We start from the raw sequence: 22,705 nt of genomic DNA on the forward strand, positions 1-22,705 counted from the left end.
TACTTTACGGAGAGCTTATGACCTACTAGTTAAGTCTTGCCTTAAGAACAGGTGGTGCAACCAAATTAAGCACTGACTTAGTTACAAACTAGTAGTTACTAAGCCCTTAGTGTGAACTTTACCCAGTAGGGGTAAAATCTTACCCCCTCTCACTTTACGTCTCAACTTAAGTGAAACCTTACGCACAGCTGGTTCACAAGTTCACACTAAGGGCTTAGTAACTTCTAGTTAGTTCAAGACAAACATTATGTTGGCTTGAGAAAGCCTGGCCAATATTTTTTAAAAGCTTAAAGTTTGAAAGTTAAGTTTAAGGATGTATGTAGATAGATAGAAGTTGGAGCAATTGAGGTTATGGGGTGTAAACCAAACTATGCCAAAAATATCAAATGTACAATATACTGCAAATCTGTAAAAATCGTATGCAAACAGTGAAGTGAAAGCACAAACTTTTACTGTATATTATTAAATATGACTATAAATTAATTACAGTATCTTATAAACTAAACTGTTTGATCTTTCACATTGCTGAGAGCGTAAAAATGGTAAACAAACTTTATTTACAATTTAAAAATAAATAGGAGTCAGAAGCCCTTCCAGAAAAGAAATGTATTCCCATGTTCAATGAATTTCACTGATATTTGGGGCAATTCAAAATACAGAACTGGACCATGATGATGTCACACACAATTCATATCAGTCTTTGTTCTTTTGAGGTTTAATATTAATAGCACAGATGTAAAATTGTAAGTCTTGACAATTTTTGTAATAAAAGAAAGAAAAAAACACTTTGGCTGTTATCATTATTGTCCGTATTTGTTACTTTTACACAAACCCTGCAACAAAACTGTCCCGTGAGTGAGCCAAGATACACACAGCAGTTAAATTTGCATATTAAATGACAGAATGGTGGAAAATGGACTTCCTTCTCATCTCATCTGTTTTGGTGATTTCAAGACTGGATGGCGCTTTTGGTGCTGTAGGCCAGGTAGTACACCGCAATGCCGATCAGTGCAGCCAAGACCTCTGTGGACACCCAGGGACCACTCCATGCACCCTGTAATTTATAAACACATTGAAAAGGATCAAAGATGAGAAAGAAATAAAGATTAAGCAACAATTGCTTGCATTTAGAATAGCAATACAATGTGTGTGGTGAAATACATTTGGAAGTGGAATTTAGAATTTAGTTTTTATGGCTCTAATCATTGCGTCTTGCAAGACTTTGTTGACATTGAAGATCAGTATGTGTACTCACCCTGTGATCCACATTGACAGAGAACAAAGGCTTGATGGCATCAACGTCTTCATTATTTCTCTGAGCCTGAAACCATTCAATATTTTTCATCAGCACAATTAACAAAACATAGTCTCAGCTGCATTCTTTTCCAATCCATTAAAGACACATAACCCATACCTTTCTTAGAGTACTATAAGACTCCTCATCAAAGAATTTAACCTGGTATGTGCCTGAGCTGGCCTGCTTGTGAGGAACACTCCATGAGACCTAGACAAAAAAAAAAAAAAATGCAGTTAATTCCATGTGAAGAGGTGTGATACAAGACTTGGTTAGGAGTGTAAAATTAGCTTTAAAAGGAATCTGTAAGGGGGTTTAGAGGAAAGGAGGAGGCGAGAACCGGCTTGACAACTTAAATAATAATTTACTAAACAAAAACACACAACTAAAAACACAGCACAGCTGTCTGTAATTCTCTCTCTCTCCCGAACTGTCGTCCCCGGCCGCCTTTATCCCTCGCGCGCCCCATCAGGCTGATTGGGGACCGGGTGTGTCTCATTCCAGCCCGGCCCCGCCCTCCTCAGCTCTACAGAATCATTCACCCAAAAATGAAAATTCTCTCATGATTTACTCACCCTCATGCCATCCCAGATGTGTATGACTATCTTTCTCCTGCAGAACACAAATAAATATTTTTAGAAGAATATTTCAGCTCTGTAGGATCATAGGAATAGGGCAAGTGAATAATGAACAAAACTTTGAAGCTCCAAAAAGCACATAAAGGCAGCATAAAAGTAATCCATATGACTCCAGTGGTTAAATCCAGGTCTTCTGAAGTAATCCAATCGGTTTTGGGTGAGAACAGACAACAAAATACGTCTCCTTTTTAACTGTATATCTTGCTATTGCAGTCTCTAGGCACGATCATGATTTCACGCTCAATTACACTTCCTGGTGCTTGACGCATACACAGAGCATTAGGAATTATAATCGAGCTTGAAATCATGATCGTGCCTAGAGACTGCAATAAATGGATTACTTTTATGCTGCCTTTATGTGCTTTTTGGAGCTTCAAAGTTTTGTTCATTATTCACTTGCATTGTATGATCCTTCAGAGCTCAAATATTCTAAAAATATTTGTTTGTGTTCTGCAGGAGAAAGATAGTCACACATCTGGGATGGCATGAGGGAGAGTAAATTAGTATTTTCCTTTTTGTAATTTTTTTTTTTTTTTTTAATAATCGAAGTTACAGTGAGGCACTTACAATAGAAGTGAATGGGGCCAATATTGAGAGAGTTTAAGCACAGACATTTTATAGCTTCTAATTTTATAAAAGCACTTAAATTAATCCTCCTGTTAAAACACTTGTATTATTTGAGCTGTAAGGTTGTTTAAATCAACACTGTTAAGGTCATTTTAGGGGTTTAGGGTTTACGGCATTACAGTGTCATGGCAACAAGGTTGTAAAATTGGATACAACTTCACACAGTAAAGGTTAGGCAAGTTTATTTATATAGCACATTTCATATACAATGGCAGTTCAAAGTGCTTTACATATACATTTTAAGAAAATACAAGATACATAAAATAAAACCACTTAAGAACATGAAATAAGAATAAAAATAAAATATGAAAAAGAATATTAAATTGTTAACACCATCCATAACTGTTGTTAGCCTTCCCTGATTAAACGGAGGATAACCAAAAATTGTAAGTTATATAAAAATAAAATAAAAAAAATAAAATAGAATAATTAAAGACAAAAACAAAATGATTCAGTGAAATCAATAAGTGTGGCACAATGCTCAGTCAGAAAACGCACAGCTAAACAAATATGCTTTAAGTCTGGATTTAAATGTGGTGGCTAATGTTGGGGCACATCTAACCTCTTCTGGAAGCTGGTTCCAGCTGCGGGTGGAATAATAGCTAAAAACTGTCTCACTTTGTTTTGAGTGAACCCTCTGTATGTCTAACTGACTTGATCCTAATGATCTGAGAGGTCTGTTAGGTTTATATTCAACAAGCATATCTGAAATGTATTTAGGTCCTAGGCTATTGAGTGATTTATAAATGAGTAATTAAAATCAATTCTCCCCCCCCCCCCTTCTCCCAATTTGGAATGCCCAATTCCCAATTTAAGCTTTTAAGTCCTCGTGGTCGCGTAGTGATTCGCCTCAATCCGGGTGGCGGAGGATGAATCTCAGTTGCCTCCGCGTCTGAGACCGTCAACCAGCGCATCTTATCACGTGGCTTGTTGAGCGCGTTGCCACGGAGACATAGTGCATGTGGAGGCTTCACACCACCCACTGCGGTATCTGCACTCAACTCACCATGCACCCCACCGAGAACGAACCACATTATGGCGACCACGAGGAGGTTACACCATGTGACTCTACCCTCCCTAGCAACCGGGCCAATTTGGTTGCTTAGGAGACATGGCTGGAGTCACTCAGCACGCCCTGGGATTCGAACTAGCGAACTCCAGGGGTGGTAGCCAGCGACTTTTACCACTGAGCTACCCAGGCCCCCTAAAATCAATTCTAAATGTAACTGGAAGCCAATGTAAAGACCTGAGGACTGGAGTAATATGCTCAGATTTTTTGATTCGGGTGAGAATCCTGGCAGCGACATTTTGAATGAGCTGCAGCTGTCTAATGGTCTTTTTGGGAAGGCCGGTTACGAGTCCATTGCAGTAGTCCACCCTACTGGTGATGAACAAGTTTCTCTAAGTCTTGACTGGATACAAAACATCTAATTCTGGCTATATTTTTGAGATGATAGTAGGCTGATTTAGTTATTGCTTTGATGTGACTACTAAATGACACCAAGATTTCTTGATTTTTTTTTTTTGTCTTTAGGCCCTTGAAGTCAAGGTATGTATTCACCTTTGAACCCAAATACAATGACCTCTGTCTTGTCATTGTTTAACTGAAGGAAGTTTTGGCACATCCAACTGTTAATTTCATCAATGCACTAGCAAAGAGAGTCTATGAGACTGTAGTCATTTGGCAATAGGGCTAGACAGATCTGGGTATTGTCTGCATAGCTATGGTATGCAATTCGGTTTTTCATAATTTGGCCTAGTGGGAGCATATACAGGTTGAACAGGAGTGGTACAAGTATTGAGCCTTGTGGGACTTCACACGTCATGGATGTCCACTCAGTTTCATAGTTGCCTATGTTCACATAGTAACCCTTACCTTCTAGATATGACCTGAACCAGCTGAGGACCGTCCCAGTCCTCTAGTTAGTAAATGATTTTAATCACACTCAAATCATGTTAACACACATTGTTTACATTTTGCAGGAATACTTTTGAATATATTTATGTTTACAGATTGGCCCCATTCACTTCCATTGTAAGTGCCTTACTGTAACCCAGACATTTTTTTAAAGAAAATTAGGGACAAAATTATTTTTGTGGTAATCAACATTATGCTACAAATGGTGTTGATCGAGCTTAACTTGTATTGCACTCGGAATATTCCTTTAAGAAAAAAAAGAGGGAACTCACCTGGTATTTACCAACATCTTGGCCTCTGGTCACAGGAAACTGTTTGCCATTGACATCTGCATACAGGGCAACACTCTAAAATTCAAAAGAGAAGCTTCATATGTATGTACTAAGTAACAATGAATACATGTATCAGCTCTCTACATGAATACATGTCAGCATCTCTCACCTGTGCTCCGTCTGCACACGCCAGACTCAACTCAACGACGAATACAGTCTCCGAAGAGATGAGCGCGTCTGTCGTCGTGTATGAAGACGGGGAAATGACGGGGTCTGTGCAAGTCTCTGCTGGAGAGAGAGAGAGAAATGATCACTGTTAAAATCCTCGAAGAATAAGCTCTGTGTCAGACAGTTTACAACATATGTCCGTTTAGCAAGCTAGCCATCGACAGCCTTTCAAATGAATGAATGGATGAGAAGTTGATCGCTGAATTAACTTAAATGTATTAAACTCGGACGCATTACAGCTTACAGTATTTATACAGATCAGCAAGCGATTAAAAACGGATAAACATGACTTAACCAGGAACCAATTCAAATGAGCTTGCGACACCTCCTTTAGCAGTCTGTGCGATCAGCGAGTTCACGTAAGTTACAAAGCTGTTTGCCTCGAATAATGTTGCAAATGTCGCATTAATGGAAAGATTATCGGAGAACTGCAAATTACCTGCACTAAGGCTCACAAAAAGAGCAAGAATAGCTGCTATAAATCGCATCATGATCCCTGGGCATTTGAATCCACCTCCACTCACTCGAACCTGAAAGAGAAGGACCAAACACGACCGTCCACCCAATGAAAGACAGACAGACACGTCACCTCTAAGAAATAATGACGTGTGTGATGTGGAACGCGACCTCTATTGAAACCCTCCGGTATTGCAGGTCTATAGTGACGTTCATGTCCACAGATGAAAAAGCAATGTGGAAAGTTGGGTCAACACATTAAAGAAATAGTTTACCCAAAAAAGGAAAATTCTCTCATCATTTACTCACCCTCATGCCATCCCAGATGTGGATGACTTTCTTTCTTCAAACAAAGATTTTAGAAGAATATCTCAGCTCTGTAGGTCCATTCAATGCAAGTGAATTTCGAAGCTCCAAAAAGCACATAAAGGCAGCATAAAAGTAATCCATGTGACTCCAGTGGTTAAATCAATGTCTTCAGAAGTGATATGATAAGTGTGGGTGAGAAACAGATCAATATTTAAGTTCTTATTTACAATAAATTCTCCTCCCCACCCAGTATGCCAGAAGAATGCGACTTACCAAAAACAAAAGCAGAACAATGTAGAAGTGAAAATGGATACTTATAGATAAAAATTACTTAAATATTGATCTGTTTCTCGCCCACACTTATCATATCGCTTCTAAAGACATGAATTAAACCACCGGAGTCATACATTATGCTCCCTTTATTTGCTTTTTTGAGCTTCGAAGTTCGGGTCACCATTCACTTGCATTGAATGGACCTACAGAGCTGTGATCATTTTCTAAAAATCTTTGGTTGTGTTCGGCAGAAGTAAGTAATACACATCTGGGATGGCATGAAGATTTCTGAGAGAATTTTCATTTTTGTGTGAACTATCCCTTTAAGGCTTGGAAATAATGATAATTAAATTCAGTCATAAATGAACTTTTATTAAGGAGCAATATTTGCTCTTGAATTTGTTTTTCAGGGGAATTTTCTTATATGTTTATAAGGGTATATTTGTTTTTCATGTCTCATCAGTTGACTACTCATTTCATTAATACAAAATGTCAAAATTGAAAATGTATTACCTTTTACCCTAAAATTAAATCAAACTATTTTATGCCATAATATGTATAACTAGAACTATAATAAAATATTAAGAACTATATCAGATGTTACAAATAAAACAGAAGAATTCCAAATGCCCCCACACTTAGCCTCCCTTAATTTCCAACCCTGATTACATTGATACTTACTGATAATAATGATGACAATAAATGAGAATTTTATGAAAATCTTTGGGACGAATGTAGACATTTCTGGTTGCATTCGAATGTCTGCACTCCACTTCTTACCAATAATCTGGGAATTATTTCTACAGTGAGACAAAAGTATTTGAACAAATAAAAATGTAAAAATGCCATTGCATTAGATGACAAAATATCAAAAGTGTGATCTACAAACAAAAAATGTTACTTATAACTTTTCCCAGAACTAACTCTTGCCATTCATTGAACTCAGTTCCCTTTAGGCTCATACAAGTGTAGTTCATCACATTAACTATGGACATGTTCCACTAAATTTTCTTCATTATCTTTATTGTTGAAGAATATATACACTACCGGTCAAGTTTTGAAACACTCATTCTTTATTATAATTATTTTTCTTCACATTATAGAATAATAGTCATCACAACTATGGAATAACTTAAATGGAACTATGGGATTTATGTTGTGACTAAACAAAATCCAAAATAAATCAAAACTGTGTTATATTTTAGCATCTTCAAAGTAGTCACCCTTTGCCTAGAATTTGCAGACATGTACTCTTGACATTTTCTCAACCAACTTCTTGAGGTATCACCCTGGGATGCTTTTTAAACAGTACTGAAGGAGTTCCCATCTATGTTGGGCACTTAGTGGCTGCTTTTCTTTATTATTTGGTCCAAGTCATCCATAAAATAACTATTTTGTTTTAAATAAACGTTTAGTTTTATAATGAAATAAATTAATATGGTGGCACAATTATATTTTTGTCTACAAAACTAATTTCAAACATTTAAGCATATGCCTTCAGATCAAAAGATTTTTTAAGATCATGAGAAACATTTCAGTCAAGTGTTTCAAAACTTTTGACCAGTAGTGTATACTGTTTTGTTTTACCGGTACTGTTTTTAAACCTAACAAACTTATATTTGAGAAATGTTTTGCCTGAAAAATGTGCTTGTGCAATCTTTCTTTAAAACAAATTACACTAGGTTTGTAATTTTGTTATCGAATGCAATTACATCTCCAAATTTTAGTGTCCCTTAAAGCTGACGTGTGTAACGTTTCCTGCATTAAACTACTTTCTCCTATCCCACAGTAGTATGCAGACATGTATAAGTAAACACCACATCTCTGTGGTGCTATAAAAATTGAGCGACCTCTCCAGTCCGATGCAGCAACATTGACTCAACCAATGGTGAGAGTTGGGGGCAGGACTATCTCTTCCATAAACTGCAAACGGGGGGTTTATTCAGAAGGCATGTTCAGTGGCGCAGAAATTACACACTTCAGCTTTAAGTGCGGAAATACCTTTTTGGGCCACTGTATGTGCGAAGAAACAAATTAGATAAGATGCTAATAATATTCATACTTTTATTTCTTTAAATCTATCCATAACAATAGTCTGTACAAAACTGTTTTTTCCATATTCACTTTGGCTGATAATACACAATATTAATACAGGCCAGCATGAATCCTCAAGAGTGCATACATACAGAGAAACAAATACCACAGGTATAAAGGAAACATGGTCACTGTCAGATGTGTGCAGACGTAAAGCAGACACAAACATTCACACGTGCAGTAAGTACATTACACTATGCGGTCACAGAAAGGCAGTACAGATGAGCTTACTAGAACATTGTGGCAGCACTATAACCACAAAGATAAAAATATCTGCCATGTGTCTACTTTAACAAGTCACTCTGCAGCAGAAGTAATGTTCAACGTCTACAGATTGTTCTTGTCTTGTTGTCTCGGGCATGTTTTTTTTGTTTTTTGGTCACTGTAAGAGTTCAAACTGATGCTAGGAGAACACCTGAACATCTAGTCCTCTCACTGGATACAGTCCATGACGTGAATCTGCAGGGTGTCCATATCTGGTGCCTTGTACATACATTTGGGGCAGCGATAATCAGGCAGCTCGTCTTGATCGTCTTCTCTTCTGCGTGCAGACGGAGGTTGGGCTGGGTTGAACATGGCTGCTCCTTGGAAGGGTGCTTGAAAAACATTTCAAATTCAGACCCCAAACAATGTAAAGAGTAGAAATGCCATAATGCACTAAATCAAAGACTATATTACTTCTGTCAAACAATTACATAGACCCCTTATGGGAAAAAAGTAATGAATGAAAAAACATGGATTGGTGTATGTTTTACCACCTGGAGGTGGCAGATGTGGTCGAGGTCTGTAGTCCTCCAAATGCCTCTGTTGCATCTCCTCTATGCGAGCTCTGTGAGGTAACAAGCACATATTACCCATATAAATATAAATCTTAAACTTGACAAAAATTACAAGATTCTCTAACTGGATATGAAGATCGCAAGTTCCCAAGTTTCCACTTTTACTCTGATCTAGAAGCAGTTTTGTCATCCGTGTTGTAATAAAGGTTATGAGCAGTGTACAGGAGTAAAAGCTTCACACAGCAGAAACATATCAAGTAAACGAACGTTGAGGTTTTCACCCTCTCTCAACTCGTACCGTGAGGTTCCCTCCTGTTTGAGTCTGTCTATCTCGGCCATTGCCTTTGTGAGCTCCTCTTGCAGCTCCTCTTTCTTCTGATGCAGTTTCTCCCTGGCTTCCCTCTCAGCCAGGAAGTCCATCTTATAGATCTCCGCCTGTGAAAAGAACATTTCTGTAATTGTGTTTTACAACAGTGAATGACTTAACATGACTGGAGAAGTCCAAGCATGTTTCTGATGATGGTATGCAAGTGTTCACCTGAGCATTTAGCACTGGTATAGTCTCTAAAGTAGCTCTCAGCTGCTCAGTTCCTTCCTTGAGTTTATCGATGAGATCCTGTTTCAGGGCGAGAGCTTTCTCTGCCTCTGCTAACCTGTTAGCCAGAGTATCTGCCTCTCCGCCCTGCAATGGAAATACCACACAAACTTTACGTGAACATCTGTATACTCACAAGCCACGCACTGTCCTATTTAGAATGGTGCTCACCACAAACAGAGTAGTGACAAAGTTTTCTAGTTTGAGGCATGTAAATGTGAAATACGGAAACATTTAAGCTTCTTTTTTTTCATAAATGTACCAAATCACAAACCCGGTGATTAGCTTGCTTTTCACTTTTAAGTTTGTTGTCGTAATCCTGAAACAGGCATGTGTATGCATGCTGGAGCTGGGCCAACTTCCTCCTGGATGAGGAAGAAAAACAGGAATTGTGTGTCAGTGTTACACCTGTAACAATGAAGAAAAGGGAAGTTGCCTTTGGTATGGGCCTCTCCGTCATCAGAACTAACCTCTCCTCTACAATGATGAGCCGCTCGTTCTTCAGTGCAGTTTCCAGGTTCTGCGTCTGCAGGAGAAGATTGTCCACCGTTACACTGTGCTGCTTCTTCTGCTGCTCCATCTCTCTCTCTAAAATCTGCAAGCGTTCTGTCTTCTTGCCCAGCCTGGAAGAGTACAGTAAACAGGCCTTGTAGCTACAGCAGCTCGTTCTTATATACAACACTGGCACAAAACAAAGGGCTATGCAATATATCCAATACAATTATATCTCAATACTGTTCAGCATTTTGACAAAATTCAAAATATATCTTGATATTTAAGTGTCTGCTCTGCTTTGGCCTAAAAAGGAGACAGCCATTGTTACCAAGTAGATTCAAAATGTTTAATGTAAGAATTAAAACCAGTAACAATCTAGATAAATTAAGGCTTGCTTTCCACATGAAGAATGGTTTAATAATTTTATTTTAAATTATATGCTGTTCTATCAGTACAACAATACAAAATAATTAACAGCACCTACATATATTTTTACATATACATTTCAATTTATGAAATATGCCAAGCAGAGATTTCTATTAATATTTTTAAGTAATAATGCAAATTAACTGTTGAAGGTCAGTTAGGATCACTACTTTATTTTAAGAATGTGAAATGTCAGAATAATAGTAGAGAGAATTATCATTATTATTATCATAACTTTCATCACATTCCCAGTGGGTCAGAAGTTTACATACACTTTGTTAGTATTTAGTAGCATTGCCTTTAAATTGTTTGTACTTGGGTCAGACGTTTTGGGTAGCCTTCCACAAGATTCTCACAATAATTGCTGGAATTTTGGTCCATTCCTCCAGACAGAACTGGTGTAACGTGGTACCTGTGGATGTATTTTATGGCCTAACTTCAAACTCTGTCTCTTTTCTTGACATCATGGGAAAATCAACAGAAATCAGCCAAGACCTCCGCAAGTCTGGTTCATCCTTGGGAGCAATTTCCAAACACCTGAAGGTACCACATTCATCTGTACAAACAATAGTACGCAAGTATAAACACCATGTGACCACGCAGCCATCATACTGCTCAGGAAGGAGACGCATTCTGTCCCCTAGAGATGAACGTAGTTTGGTGCGAAAAGCGCAAATCAATCCCAGAACAACAGCAAAGGACCTTGTGATGATGCTGGAGGAAACAGGTAGACAAGTATCTATATCCTCAGTAAAATGAGTCCTATATCGACATAACCTGAAAGGCTACTCAGCAAGGAAGAAGCCACTGCTCTAAAAGCGCCATAAAAGCCAGACTACAGTTTGCAAGTGCACATGGGGACAAAGAGCTTACTTTTTGCTGAATTGTCCTAATCAGCCAGGAGGGGGATAAAAAACAAGCCGGAGGCGCCAGTTCGAGAGGTAAGGATAGAGACACACATGGCCGCTGGGTGTGTGTGTCTGTGTGTTTATGTTCTTTAAGTTAATTTAAGTCATTAAAGTTATGTTGACTGTTCTTCCGGTTCCCGCCACCTCCTTGCCCATCCTGAACCGCATTACATTGGTGCCAAAACCCGGGAAAGAGGAAGGATGCGCTGTCGTGGAGTCCTTGCTGCTGTCATCCGCTGGTAAGCGGAGGAGCCGCAGCCATCCGCTAGGGGACAGAGGAGTCGCTGCCGGCCGCCGGAGGAACCGCTGCCATCTGCCAGGAAGTGGAGGAGCCATTACCGTCCACCAGGGGTCAGAGGACTCGCTGCAGTCCACCAGGGTAGGAGCATCTGTCGTCCGCCAGGCTGCAGAGTGGCGGCTGAGAACCAAGCAACGGCATGTCTGGGAACCGGTGAGCGAGTTTTTCCTCTCTGTCTCTCACTCTTTCCCTCTCCCTCCCCTTGTCTTTCCCAGGGCTCCAGAGAGGCGGGGAAGACCTTCCGGCAGAAGGACGGCCGGAAGGGCAACACCTTCCCTCCAGGAAGGGAGGGGAGTACATAAAGCGGTGGAGGAGTGTGACGAGGAGGAGGGCGTGGCCGGGCCGTGAGGACACACGCCCGGTGCTGAATTGTCCTAATCAGCTGGGAGGGGGATAACAATGAGCCAGAGGTGCCAGTTCGAGAGAGAGAGAGACACAGATGGCCGCAGTGTGTGTGTGTTTATGTTCTTTAAGTTAATTTATGTCATTAAAGTTCTGTTCTGCCAGTTCCCACCGCCTCCTTGCCCATCCTGAACCGTGTTACATCAAAGTATTGGAGTGACCATCACAAAGCCCTAACCTCAATCCAATAGAAAATTTGTGGGCAGAACTGAAAAAGCATGTGCGAGCAAGGAGTCCTACAAACCTGACTCAGTTACACCAGTTCTGTCTGAAGGAATGGGCCAAAATTCCAGCAACTTATTGTGAGAAGCTTGTGGAATGCTACCCAAAATGATTGACCTAAGTTAAACAATTTAAAGGCAATGCTACCAAATACTAACAAAATGTATGTAAACTTCTGACCTACTGGGAATGTGATGAAAGAAATAAAACGTGAAATAAATCACTCTCTCTACTATTATTTCACATTCTTAAAATAAAGTAGTGATCCTAACTGACCTAGGACAGGTAATGTTTGCAGGTAGAGTTTTTGTATTTGTAAACTTCTGACTTCAACTGTGTGTGTGTGTGTGTGTGTGTGTATATGTATGTTATATATATATATAAAATTATACACATATACACACAGGCGAACTTCCCTGAGGATAAATTGTTTTTAGGAAAAACTCTCCTTTGGCTGACGTGCTTGTCAGATAATATTTAGTATGGATAGTATGTGAATAGAGACGCAGGGATTGTTTCTCCCCTCATATTTCCCTGATATGCAGTATAATTGATGTCTCAAAACATTCAATATTTTCAGTTAATAATACACTAAGCGCGAGTCTGATGAAGCAAGTGTTCTATTCACACAGCGCACACAGAGAGCAAGTGAGTGAGAGAAATCACATAAGGACACGTAAACACGTGAAAACTGATGCGCAGTATGAAATACACAGAATATATAATAGTCCTAACTTTAGAAAGCACATCAATATGAAGACAAATACATCCTACATATTTCTAGGTAGTTTTGAAATCCCGACTTTAGAGGCTTTTTTCGGATCTGAAAAAGAGGACATGTCTGTGAAAAAGAGGATCTTTAGTCACCCTAAATTTCACAACGAAATATTTCTTTTGCCATGGCACTTTGGACTGATGCAGAGGCAGAGCGTGCCAGTGAATCGCGCTCAGTTAATAGTGTTAGTTATTGATGCATGGTGGACAGACGTTTTTGGAGTTGAGTGACTCATCTCTCCCTCACAGCTACCTAGCAGACTGGTCTGCATGTTTAGTGGAGTAATGACACCTGATATTGTATTTCATGAGAATGGCAGACCCATTGGAATTAGCAGTTCCGTTTAGAGATGAGAGTCGGGAAACATCACGAGCTGCTGATGTAACGGCGAGACATTATTTAAATATAGGCATATAAGGACATAACTTACAAAGCAATAAGTTTACACATATTTGAAAATGAAATTATAGTTCAGTTGGACGGGCAAAATAAGTGACTTGAGTAGCTGTAGAGTGCATCAAAAATAGAAAAGGAGCAGCCGACACCTGAACGCTCGTCACATCAACACACTCTCACAGTGAAATCATAAGGATTCGTATGACTTTTCCAGATTTGGCAGATTCGTATGATATCCTACGACTGCACTCGTATGAATTCGTACGATTTTCACCACAACCAATGATGTTGCTGGACATTGTTTCCATCTAATACGTGACAGTTACTTGCTTCTGTCACACACAAAACTTTCCTATCATGTTTAAACACACTACTGATCACTTGGGATTAGATAAGTGGTTTGGGTAAGGGCATAATATTAATAAGCATGTCTTTAATGCCTTGTTCGTGGAATTCACGCTTCTGAATTACACATCCGGGCATTTGCCTGTTATGGAATCGTACGACTTTATACGAACGAAATCGCACGAAATCATACAAAATAGCCAACTCGTAAAATATGTACGAATTTTCATGAGATCAGGTTGGATGCTTCCAGTACAGACAGCTCCGTAGATCATGATGGAAGCAATCTTGTTTTGTTAAATGTGTAATAAACCATGTGGAATATATTAGGTTATAGATTAATAATCCTTTAAGAGAATTACAGGAAACATTAAAGACCAAAACAAAATGCAGGATGTAAAAATGTATTTGTGGATAAACTATTAACACTCATGCCAGCCGTATGAAACTTTCTCAGGCTGGTGGTTTGAGACCTCTGGATTAGAAGAATACATATCTAATATCTTCTTCTATATGCAGATTCTCAAGAAGTTTCTTCTTCTGTTTATATCTTGCACTGTTAATATCTTGCAGTATCATTTATATCATCATATTTTCTTCAACAGTATGCTTTAATAAAATAATTTAATAATCTTCATGATGCACCTTATTCATCTCGTCATTATTGTTGACGAAATCAAAAAAACCTGTTAACGAACGTTTTCGTCAGTGATTTCACTGACGAGATTAACACTGGGCTGTACATAATGTAAAAATAATACTGTCTTCCATTGAACTTGTATCAGCCATATCACAAGTTTCACCTCTTAAACTGATGAATGTCATACAATACAAACAATAGTAAATAAAACACTTGAATAATCATATTAAAATATGATGGTAACTGATGGTTGTTTGTTATCAATATAAAAGCACTTTGAGCATACTGTCAGAAAAGCGCTATGTGTGTAAAATTCATTTATTCAAAATATGTAAAATAGAGTGTTATTTATCTTCACCAAAGCAAGTAATATTTCATTTTTAAATGTTTAATTGTTTAACATAATAATAGCAACATTAAAATAGCACATTATGACTCCGGCTCTGAATATCTTCTAGTCATGATCACATACAGGCAATAAGCTCAAATCATTAGATTAATCCGCCAGAGGAGCAGAGTCTAAACATGACGGTCGTAAATTGTTCTTCTGCAAATTGCTTGCCATTTTAAATTTCAACCACAGATGCTGCTAGAGAGCACAGTTACGTAGAGCAGCTTTAAAATCAGAAATGCTAGTGGTGGGTGTTATGACCAAAATCTTATATCACGATAATAATCATTTTCATCACAATACAGATATATATATATATATATATATATATATATATATATATATATATATTTTAAATCAATAAAAAAATTGGTTTATATATTAAATAACCATATTGTAATACCTATTTCTGAATAATCTAGTCATTTAATTAAGTACTCATATAATTATCTCTTTATTTGGAACTTGACATAGTAAAATAAAAAACAATTTGGTTTTAACATTTTTATCATAATGCTAAATTTCATATTATGCCACATTTCAGTCTGATGTGGACTAGTATTTCTCTTACTTTTTTTAATAAACTTTCCTCAAGAAACTTGACATCTTCTGAAAGCAATGCAACAACGGAAATAATCCATATGTAGAAATATATACAGTATATATATAAAAAAAAAAACACTTCATTTGGCTCTAAATGATTTAAGTTATCATTGTAGAGAATATTTGAATATCTGAAAGCAAACATGTCCGGTTTGTTTCCTATTAATATCTAGCATAATTCAAACTGAATTTTATTAAGGATGATGATGTGCAGTTTAGAAAATCTGCATGGCAGACGACACATAATTGTTGGTGCATAACACATTTGTTTTAGCTATTTTCCTCATCAGTGTTGGTTTGAATGTCAGGCTCTCTCGCTGTTTGAGATGTTTAACTTCCTCCATAGCACTTTAAGGTAAAAAACTCAAAACTCAGTAGAATTCAAACAGGTCAGAACTTTGTGCTGCGATAGAGAGAAACCGGATTGAGTAGCGTGATCCCACTTTAAGCTCTTCTGTCTGCGGAGCACAAACAGTAAAGCCTGGACTCGTGGGCACTTTCATGCTGCATATAACACGCACGACAATCACGTAAAACACAGCTGCGTGTGTCAGATGAGTAGCAGCTTATTTAACTAGAACGCAAGATGAACGTCATTAAAGATTTTCAGTAGCCCACCTGATAAACTCTGATTCTCTCAGTCTCAATTGATGCTGCTCCGTCTTCCTCCTCCATTTATCCGACAGAATGTGTACCGCATACATGTGATGTGAATAGAATGAGGTGCACATTTCTTGTCACGATGGCGATTTTGCATTACCGCGATACAGAAAATAATCAAAAAATACACCGGTTGCCAAATTTCTAACGGTTTATCATGTATACCGGTATGTCGCCCACTCTTAAGAAATGGTAAATCATCTACGCCTTAATGCTCTCATAAAGAAGGATCACACAACTGCTCTATATGTTAGCAATGATTGCCTTGGCGAAAGAAAATCTGTGAATATCCTATAGATAGCCCTGCTTTAAACACATACACAAAGATGTCGTGATTCACTTACTTATCCTCTAAATGTCGCCTCTCTGCTTCACTTTTCTCCAGCCAGTTTCGCCGTTCATTCAGCTCACCAACAAGAGACGTGACTTGAGCTCTCAGAGCTTCACTGTCCTTTGTCAGCTACAAATGCAAAGACGGTACCTCACTCATCCAACTCTACAGTAACTGCAGCCATTACACAACATATACAGAAGTGGCATTTGCCAGATAAAACAAAAGCCTTTCCAAAACCAAGTGAACCGTCTACCGAGACAGCATTTTAATGCATCATAGTAACACTCTCGATGCTCCGTGGCTGTTCCAAAAGGTAAGCAGCAAAATAATGCTGACTTATAAGATACTTAATTTTAAGGCAGCATCGCATAAACACAGTGAAAAAAAAAAAGTAATCCAAGATGGCGGATGAAGAGAAATGTCGATTACAAAATATTTAATTCAATATTGAGAGTATCAATACAAATAGTTCCATCTTATAATAACCATTTTTGTTGTTTTAATTACAATTTAGACTTTTAAAAGAATTTACAATTTCACCAATTATTATGTGGTTATTAGAGTATTCCATCATTAAATTAGCAACAAGCTTACGACAAACTTAATCAACTGCAAGCATTTCTCGAGCCTCTGGTGCACTTCAAGTGGCACCTGAGTGACCATTAACAGAGTTATGTATGTAGGCCTTTTCAGATCAGTCACTTAAGAGGTTCCATTATGGTTAGGATGCTGCCTTAGAGGGTAGCTGCCTATGCAGACTGTAGATAGTGAGGCAGCTCACTAGGTTTTCGAACAGAGCTAAACATTTTATCTGTGCTTGTGTACCTGAACAAAGTCCTTCTCCTTCTGTTTGAGAAGTGCCTCAGTTCTGTCTCTCTGAAAAGAGCTCTTCTGAAGGCAGTCCAGCTTCTCCTGGAGCTCCCTGTATCTACACCACAAAAAGACAGAAACACCATAAAGTGCCCAGCTTCCTCCAAGTTCACATCTAGACACCATGCTATGTCAACACCAATGAGGGGTCTGGATGTTCATGCACACAGACATACGGATCCCCTCACCTGCCTTGAGTAGCCTGAAGCTGCTCTGTTAGTTTAGCCAAGTGAGAGCTAAGCAGACACATGAGTTAAGGCATTAAGACAGAAGAAAGATCCAAAACCATTCATATTAAATTAGAAAAGGGACACCACTTGAGATTTATTACCTAGCATGCAGAGTTGAGAAAGTATAACTAGTTTTCCCCTGCATTATCAGGCCATTATAAATCTGTAATGTGAGAGATCATAGTAAATTGAACATGTGAAAGTACCTCTCTGCAGGAACAGTTAGAGCGCACGTCTGTTGGACTGAATCTTCAGTAACAGCAACATTCTGATGAGGAAGAGGAGTTAAAAAAGCCGTTACTTCATCAAATAAAACCAAAATGATCTGACATCAACTAAGAGCAGCTATATATCATCCTATGAGGTGATATATAAGCAGTGACTGCACTTTTAAAACAATTAAAGAATCAAGTCTTAGATGTTAATGAATATTATATGGGTAGTTGACATGAAATTTCAAGCAGTGACTTTTTTTTTTTATGACCACATTTTAATTGAGCCCCTACATGGAATACAAATTCATTTGACACACTTCAGAACTACACACATAACTGAAAAATAAAGGTGATAAATGTAAATAAATATCTAAAATAAACACTTTTCCTTATACATATTTACATTAAGTCTGAAAAAAGTTTTTAGACATCAAATACACATATGCTAAATCTAACTGCTGCATTACATACGGATACAAAATGTTCTACCTGAGCGAGTTTGGAGCGTAACTGCTCCACGGTGGCGGCAAGGTTTTCCCTCTCTTTCTCACTCTCCATTTTCTCCTTCTCCAGTTCCTCATTCCTCCTCCTCAGTGCTCTCATCCCTTCATCCATCTTCTCTTTGTGGCTTTTCAGCAGTTTTAGAAATTCATTAGAGCCCTCAGCAGGCTGAAGAGTCGAGAGATGGAAGATTTGGAAAAGATGAAGGAAAATATCAAATTACCATTGACCAGCTCATTAAACACAGATCTCAGCTTAAAGAATGTATCAGGTCAGCACAGACCAGTTAACTCCAAGTAATGAAGTCATCACAGTCAGCCTGTAGTTGACTATCCGCTTACCACGTGATTTATAAAAGGACGTCTGTAAATACAGCAGGTGAGGAGCACTCAAAAAGCAAAGTGGCTCAAATGTACTTTGAAAAAGATGACACAAATGCTACAGTAATCTGCAACAGATGCAACTTGGCCTTCAAATATAACAAAAATACTAGTGCTATGCATTATCATTTAAAAAGGCATCCACTGGTGCAAGTGATTTTCAACACGACCCAACAAGAGCCACAGAAGTTTGCACTAGTAAAACTATTCTGTGTCACCCACTGATGATACACGTACACACAAAAAGAAATGACTTAGTTGGACACATGGGGCTCTATTTTCGAAAGTACGGAAAGCAAAGCGTTATGCGCAAAGACAAGGGCCTAAAGGTAATTTCTGAAAATGGTGGGGGGGGGGATTAACAATGAACATTAGTCAAAGATATTATACATACACTAAAAGTGGTTAATACTCTGTAAAATTAGCACAACACCAAACTGATGCAGAGCGTAAGAAGAAGAGTGCCCGTCAGTGCACGATTATGGCATGAGCATTCGCCACTGATTTGGCAACATCTCACAAATGGACAGAACCAAACAAATAATGTTGAGCAAACTATACAGTATAAGTGCGTTCTGATTAGAGATGTGCGAGACCAGTCAACTAAATGGTTCTGATGCTGCTAGTCGACACTGAAATTACTAGTCGGTTAATATTTTTCCCATTTACATTTGGCTTTATATTTTTTCAGAGGCTGCACTTAAATTACTGTCATATTAACATTACACATTTTACATATAAATAAATATTATTAAAAAAAAAAAAAAAAAAAAAAAAAGAGGATATCGGGGGCCTGGGTAGCTCAGCAAGTGAAGACGCTGACTACCATCCCTGGAGTCACAAGTTCAAATCCAGGGCGTGCTGAGTGACTCCAGCCAGGTCTCCTAAGCATCCAAATTGGCCCGGTTGCTAGGAAGGGTAGAGTCACATGGGGTAACCTCCTCGTGGTCACAATTAGTGGTTTATTAGTGGTCGCTCTCAACGGGGAGCGTGGTAAGTTGTGCGTGGATCGCGGAGAGTAGCATGAGCCTCCACATGCAGAGTCTCCGCGGTGTCATGCAAAATGAGCCACGTGATAAGATGCGCGGATTGACGGTCTCAGAAGCAGAGGCAACTGAGACTTGTCCTCCGCCACCCGGATTGAGGTGAGTAACCGCGCCACCACAAGGACCTACTACGTAGTGGGAATTGGGCATTCCAAATTGGGAGAAAAGGGGATTAAAAAATAAATTAAAAAAAAGAGGATATCTGGAGCAGATGCAAAGTTTAATTTCACCGCAGGCTGCACGTGCTTCTTCCCTCTCTCACTCGCGGCGCGCGCAGGAAAATGTCCTCTCGATAGACATGCAAACTCGGCAAAGTAGCTATGATATCACTTCAGTGGTGGTGCTGGAAGCAGATGGCTTGAAAGTCACTTTGGATGTTTTCTCATTTGAATCTTCATTAAATCTGTGCATGCAGACGGTGCATTAACCGAATGAACATCAGAATTAAATTGCACTTGACCCAGTCCATTGGCACTTTGCGTGCGCAATTTCAACAAATCCAGTTGCGCCTAAACTTAGTGCATGCTTGCACGAAAATATCAAAACTTCATGGCCATGCCCATTGACTTATGACATTGTGCTGTGCTTAGCACTAGCACTCTTGAAATAGGGCCCATTGTCATATTACAAATATCTAGAAGTATGGTCAATTACCAAACTTTGAGGCATTTTGTGTCTGTCAGTGTCTCCTACAGCTCGATCTGTCAAAGCAGCTTCATTTAATACCTGTGAGATGAAATACAAAGGGATATTAACTTTCCTCTCAATAAAATGACAGGTTCCTACAAGTTACTGATGATCATTGAAATAAAATCTTTTCAAAGCCTGTCTGGTCGTAAATTGGAACGTACTTCTGGTGTGTCCACGAGGACATTCTTCTCTGTATTGGTACACTTCAGCTCTTGATCCTGACCTTGACTTCCAGTCTCTTTAGAGATGTCAATATTTTGACATCCTGTCTGAATGATGCTTTGGTTGAGCTGCCCTAACAAGCTCTGGTTTTCCTGCGCCAGTCGCTGCACCAGGGCTCTGGCCTCATGAAATCTACAGCTCAGGAACTCTCGTTCCTCCCTTGACCTCCTTTGCCATCCCTCCATTTCTTCACATCTCTCTTTAAGAGCATCATTGCTTCGCTTCAGCGCCTCTGTGGAACATTTACCAATTCAAAGTTTATACATTCAGAATTTATGCATTGTATTCAATAAATCAGTTGCACAGACCACGTCGTAGTCTCACCTCGAAGCTGGCTATTATCTGTCAGGAGACGATGAACCACCTCATTTCCTGCTAATTCAGGTGGGACCCTCAGAGATCCCTGTGAACTGGCCATCAGTGACCCCTGACCTCCAGCCCCCACAGTTTCCTCTCCCATCAGCTCCCATTGCAGTTCCCCTGACAGCTGCGGCTGGACCATGACTCTAAGAAAGAGAAAACAGCACATAATAAACATTCAAAGCTCACATTTACTACAGATTAGTGCTTGACTGATGATGTAAACACAAGTCACAATATTAAATAATCCAATGTCCAATATGAATGTACAAAGGATGAATTCTGCTTTAGTCACACAACAAAAAAGGCACTTTTGCCTTAAAAGGGCAAATCTAGGCTGGGATAGACTCCAAATCGTATTAACGTAAATAAATACATATTTCACACAATTACACCATTCGTTCTCTATCTATCGACAAATCCACCCTTGAAAGAAACAGTGAGGACTACTTTTAAGGTGACATTAAAACTTCATCGTCAGATTTCTTTTAAAATAACTTATTACATGCTTCGACAATGCGAGAGTTTGAACTTAATCTCTCAACGTTTTGTTTACAGGCTCGTGACAGCGTTTAGCTAACTCCACGACTAGCATCAGTGTGTAAAAACACCTTTCAGAGATTCAAACCCCCAAAATAACACGCTTCAATTGGTTCAGATATACATAAATGTTGTAATAAACATATCGTAGGATATAACTGGAATGCAATATTACCTTGTTTAACCCGTGTGGACAGTGTTTTAACTCTCTGTGCTAACACAGACCGCTGTGAGGATGACTTCTGCCAAACAAACACGGCCCGGTTAATAATCAACCACAGGCGCTCAGCTCAGCCAACATCATCAACCTCACCGGGTAGGGAACTCAAAATCAAGATCGACCAAGTAAATCAGATGAAAAGTGTCCACAGAAGCTCGGACAGGTGCAGACTGTTGAGGAATTCCCCAGCGATACTTCCGCGCTTAATCACACGGCGCGCAGCTTCCGGGTAGTGGAATTATGGGAAGACATGTGACAGAAGTGTCATTCGTGCTTCCAGTAGTGTTTAGAGTTAAAACTACTTACAAGAAATGGTCCGGCTCCAAGCCAAATTTCATTCACTTCTTCCAAGAGACCAAAGATTATAGCACCTGCTTGGAAAACATTGTCAATAAAAAATCAAAGAAGACGTGTGTGTGTACACACACACACACACACACACACACACATATATATATATATATATATATATATATATATATATATATATATATATATACACACACACACACACACACACACACATATATATATATATATATATATATATATATATATATATATATATATATATATATATATAATAAATCAATGGATGCTTTGTGTATAAACTATTATATTTTTGTACAGGCCTACCATTGTATACTTTGCTGTGGCAATAAATAAATAAATAAATAAAGTTAAAACAATTTCTGGTCATAAGATAATATAAATAGAAAACCTAAGTTTGCCCTAAATGCATTAAAGGGAGAGTTCACCCAAAAAAGAAAATTCTCTCATCATTTACTCACCTTCATGCCATCCCAGATGTGTATGACTTTCTTTCTTCTGCTGAACACAAACAAAGATTTGTAGGAGAATATTTCAGCTCTGTAGGTCCATTCAATGCAAGTGAATGGTGGCCAGAACTTTGAAGCTCCAAAAAGCACATAATGGCAGCATAAAAGTGATCCACGTCTTCTGAAGTGATCTAATGTGGGTGAGAAACTGGTCAATATTTAAGTCTAAAAATATCCACTTTCAGCTCCACATTCTACTTTTGTTTTTTGGTGA

At 38.7% G+C, this 22,705-nt stretch overlaps 2 protein-coding genes across 4 annotated transcripts; both read right to left on the reverse strand.

The window, feature by feature from the left end:
* Positions 1–693: 693 nt before the first annotated feature.
* On the reverse strand, positions 694–5,552 carry LOC127419444 (translocon-associated protein subunit delta-like). 2 transcript variants are annotated; one of them, XM_051660831.1, is made up of 6 exons: positions 5,417–5,552; positions 4,919–5,037; positions 4,750–4,824; positions 1,415–1,504; positions 1,256–1,321; positions 694–1,054 (listed from the first exon to the last, which is right to left on the reverse strand). In XM_051660831.1, the coding sequence occupies exons 1-6, from the start codon at positions 5,466–5,468 to the stop codon at positions 950–952; spliced, it is 507 nt and encodes a 168-aa protein (XP_051516791.1). In that variant the 5' UTR covers positions 5,469–5,552; the 3' UTR covers positions 694–949. The 2 variants fall into 2 exon arrangements, with proteins under 2 accessions (XP_051516791.1, XP_051516792.1); XM_051660832.1 differs by having other exon boundaries at positions 4,919–5,034; positions 5,417–5,549.
* A 2,507-nt stretch (positions 5,553–8,059) lies between these two features.
* On the reverse strand, positions 8,060–21,988 carry LOC127419435 (NF-kappa-B essential modulator-like). Of its 2 annotated transcripts, none has more exons than XM_051660816.1 (14): positions 21,608–21,988; positions 20,857–21,038; positions 20,472–20,764; positions 20,275–20,346; positions 18,183–18,362; positions 17,685–17,746; positions 17,204–17,306; positions 16,389–16,504; positions 9,954–10,106; positions 9,746–9,848; positions 9,427–9,570; positions 9,187–9,323; positions 8,868–8,938; positions 8,060–8,705 (listed from the first exon to the last, which is right to left on the reverse strand). In XM_051660816.1, the coding sequence occupies exons 2-14, from the start codon at positions 21,032–21,034 to the stop codon at positions 8,542–8,544; spliced, it is 1,776 nt and encodes a 591-aa protein (XP_051516776.1). In that variant the 5' UTR covers positions 21,035–21,038; positions 21,608–21,988; the 3' UTR covers positions 8,060–8,541. The 2 variants fall into 2 exon arrangements, with proteins under 2 accessions (XP_051516776.1, XP_051516777.1); XM_051660817.1 differs by having other exon boundaries at positions 9,758–9,848; positions 21,608–21,985.
* Positions 21,989–22,705: the final 717 nt, after the last annotated feature.

Source organism: Myxocyprinus asiaticus, chromosome 28, assembly GCF_019703515.2.
Source record: "Myxocyprinus asiaticus isolate MX2 ecotype Aquarium Trade chromosome 28, UBuf_Myxa_2, whole genome shotgun sequence".
NCBI lineage: Eukaryota > Metazoa > Chordata > Actinopteri > Cypriniformes > Catostomidae > Myxocyprinus > Myxocyprinus asiaticus.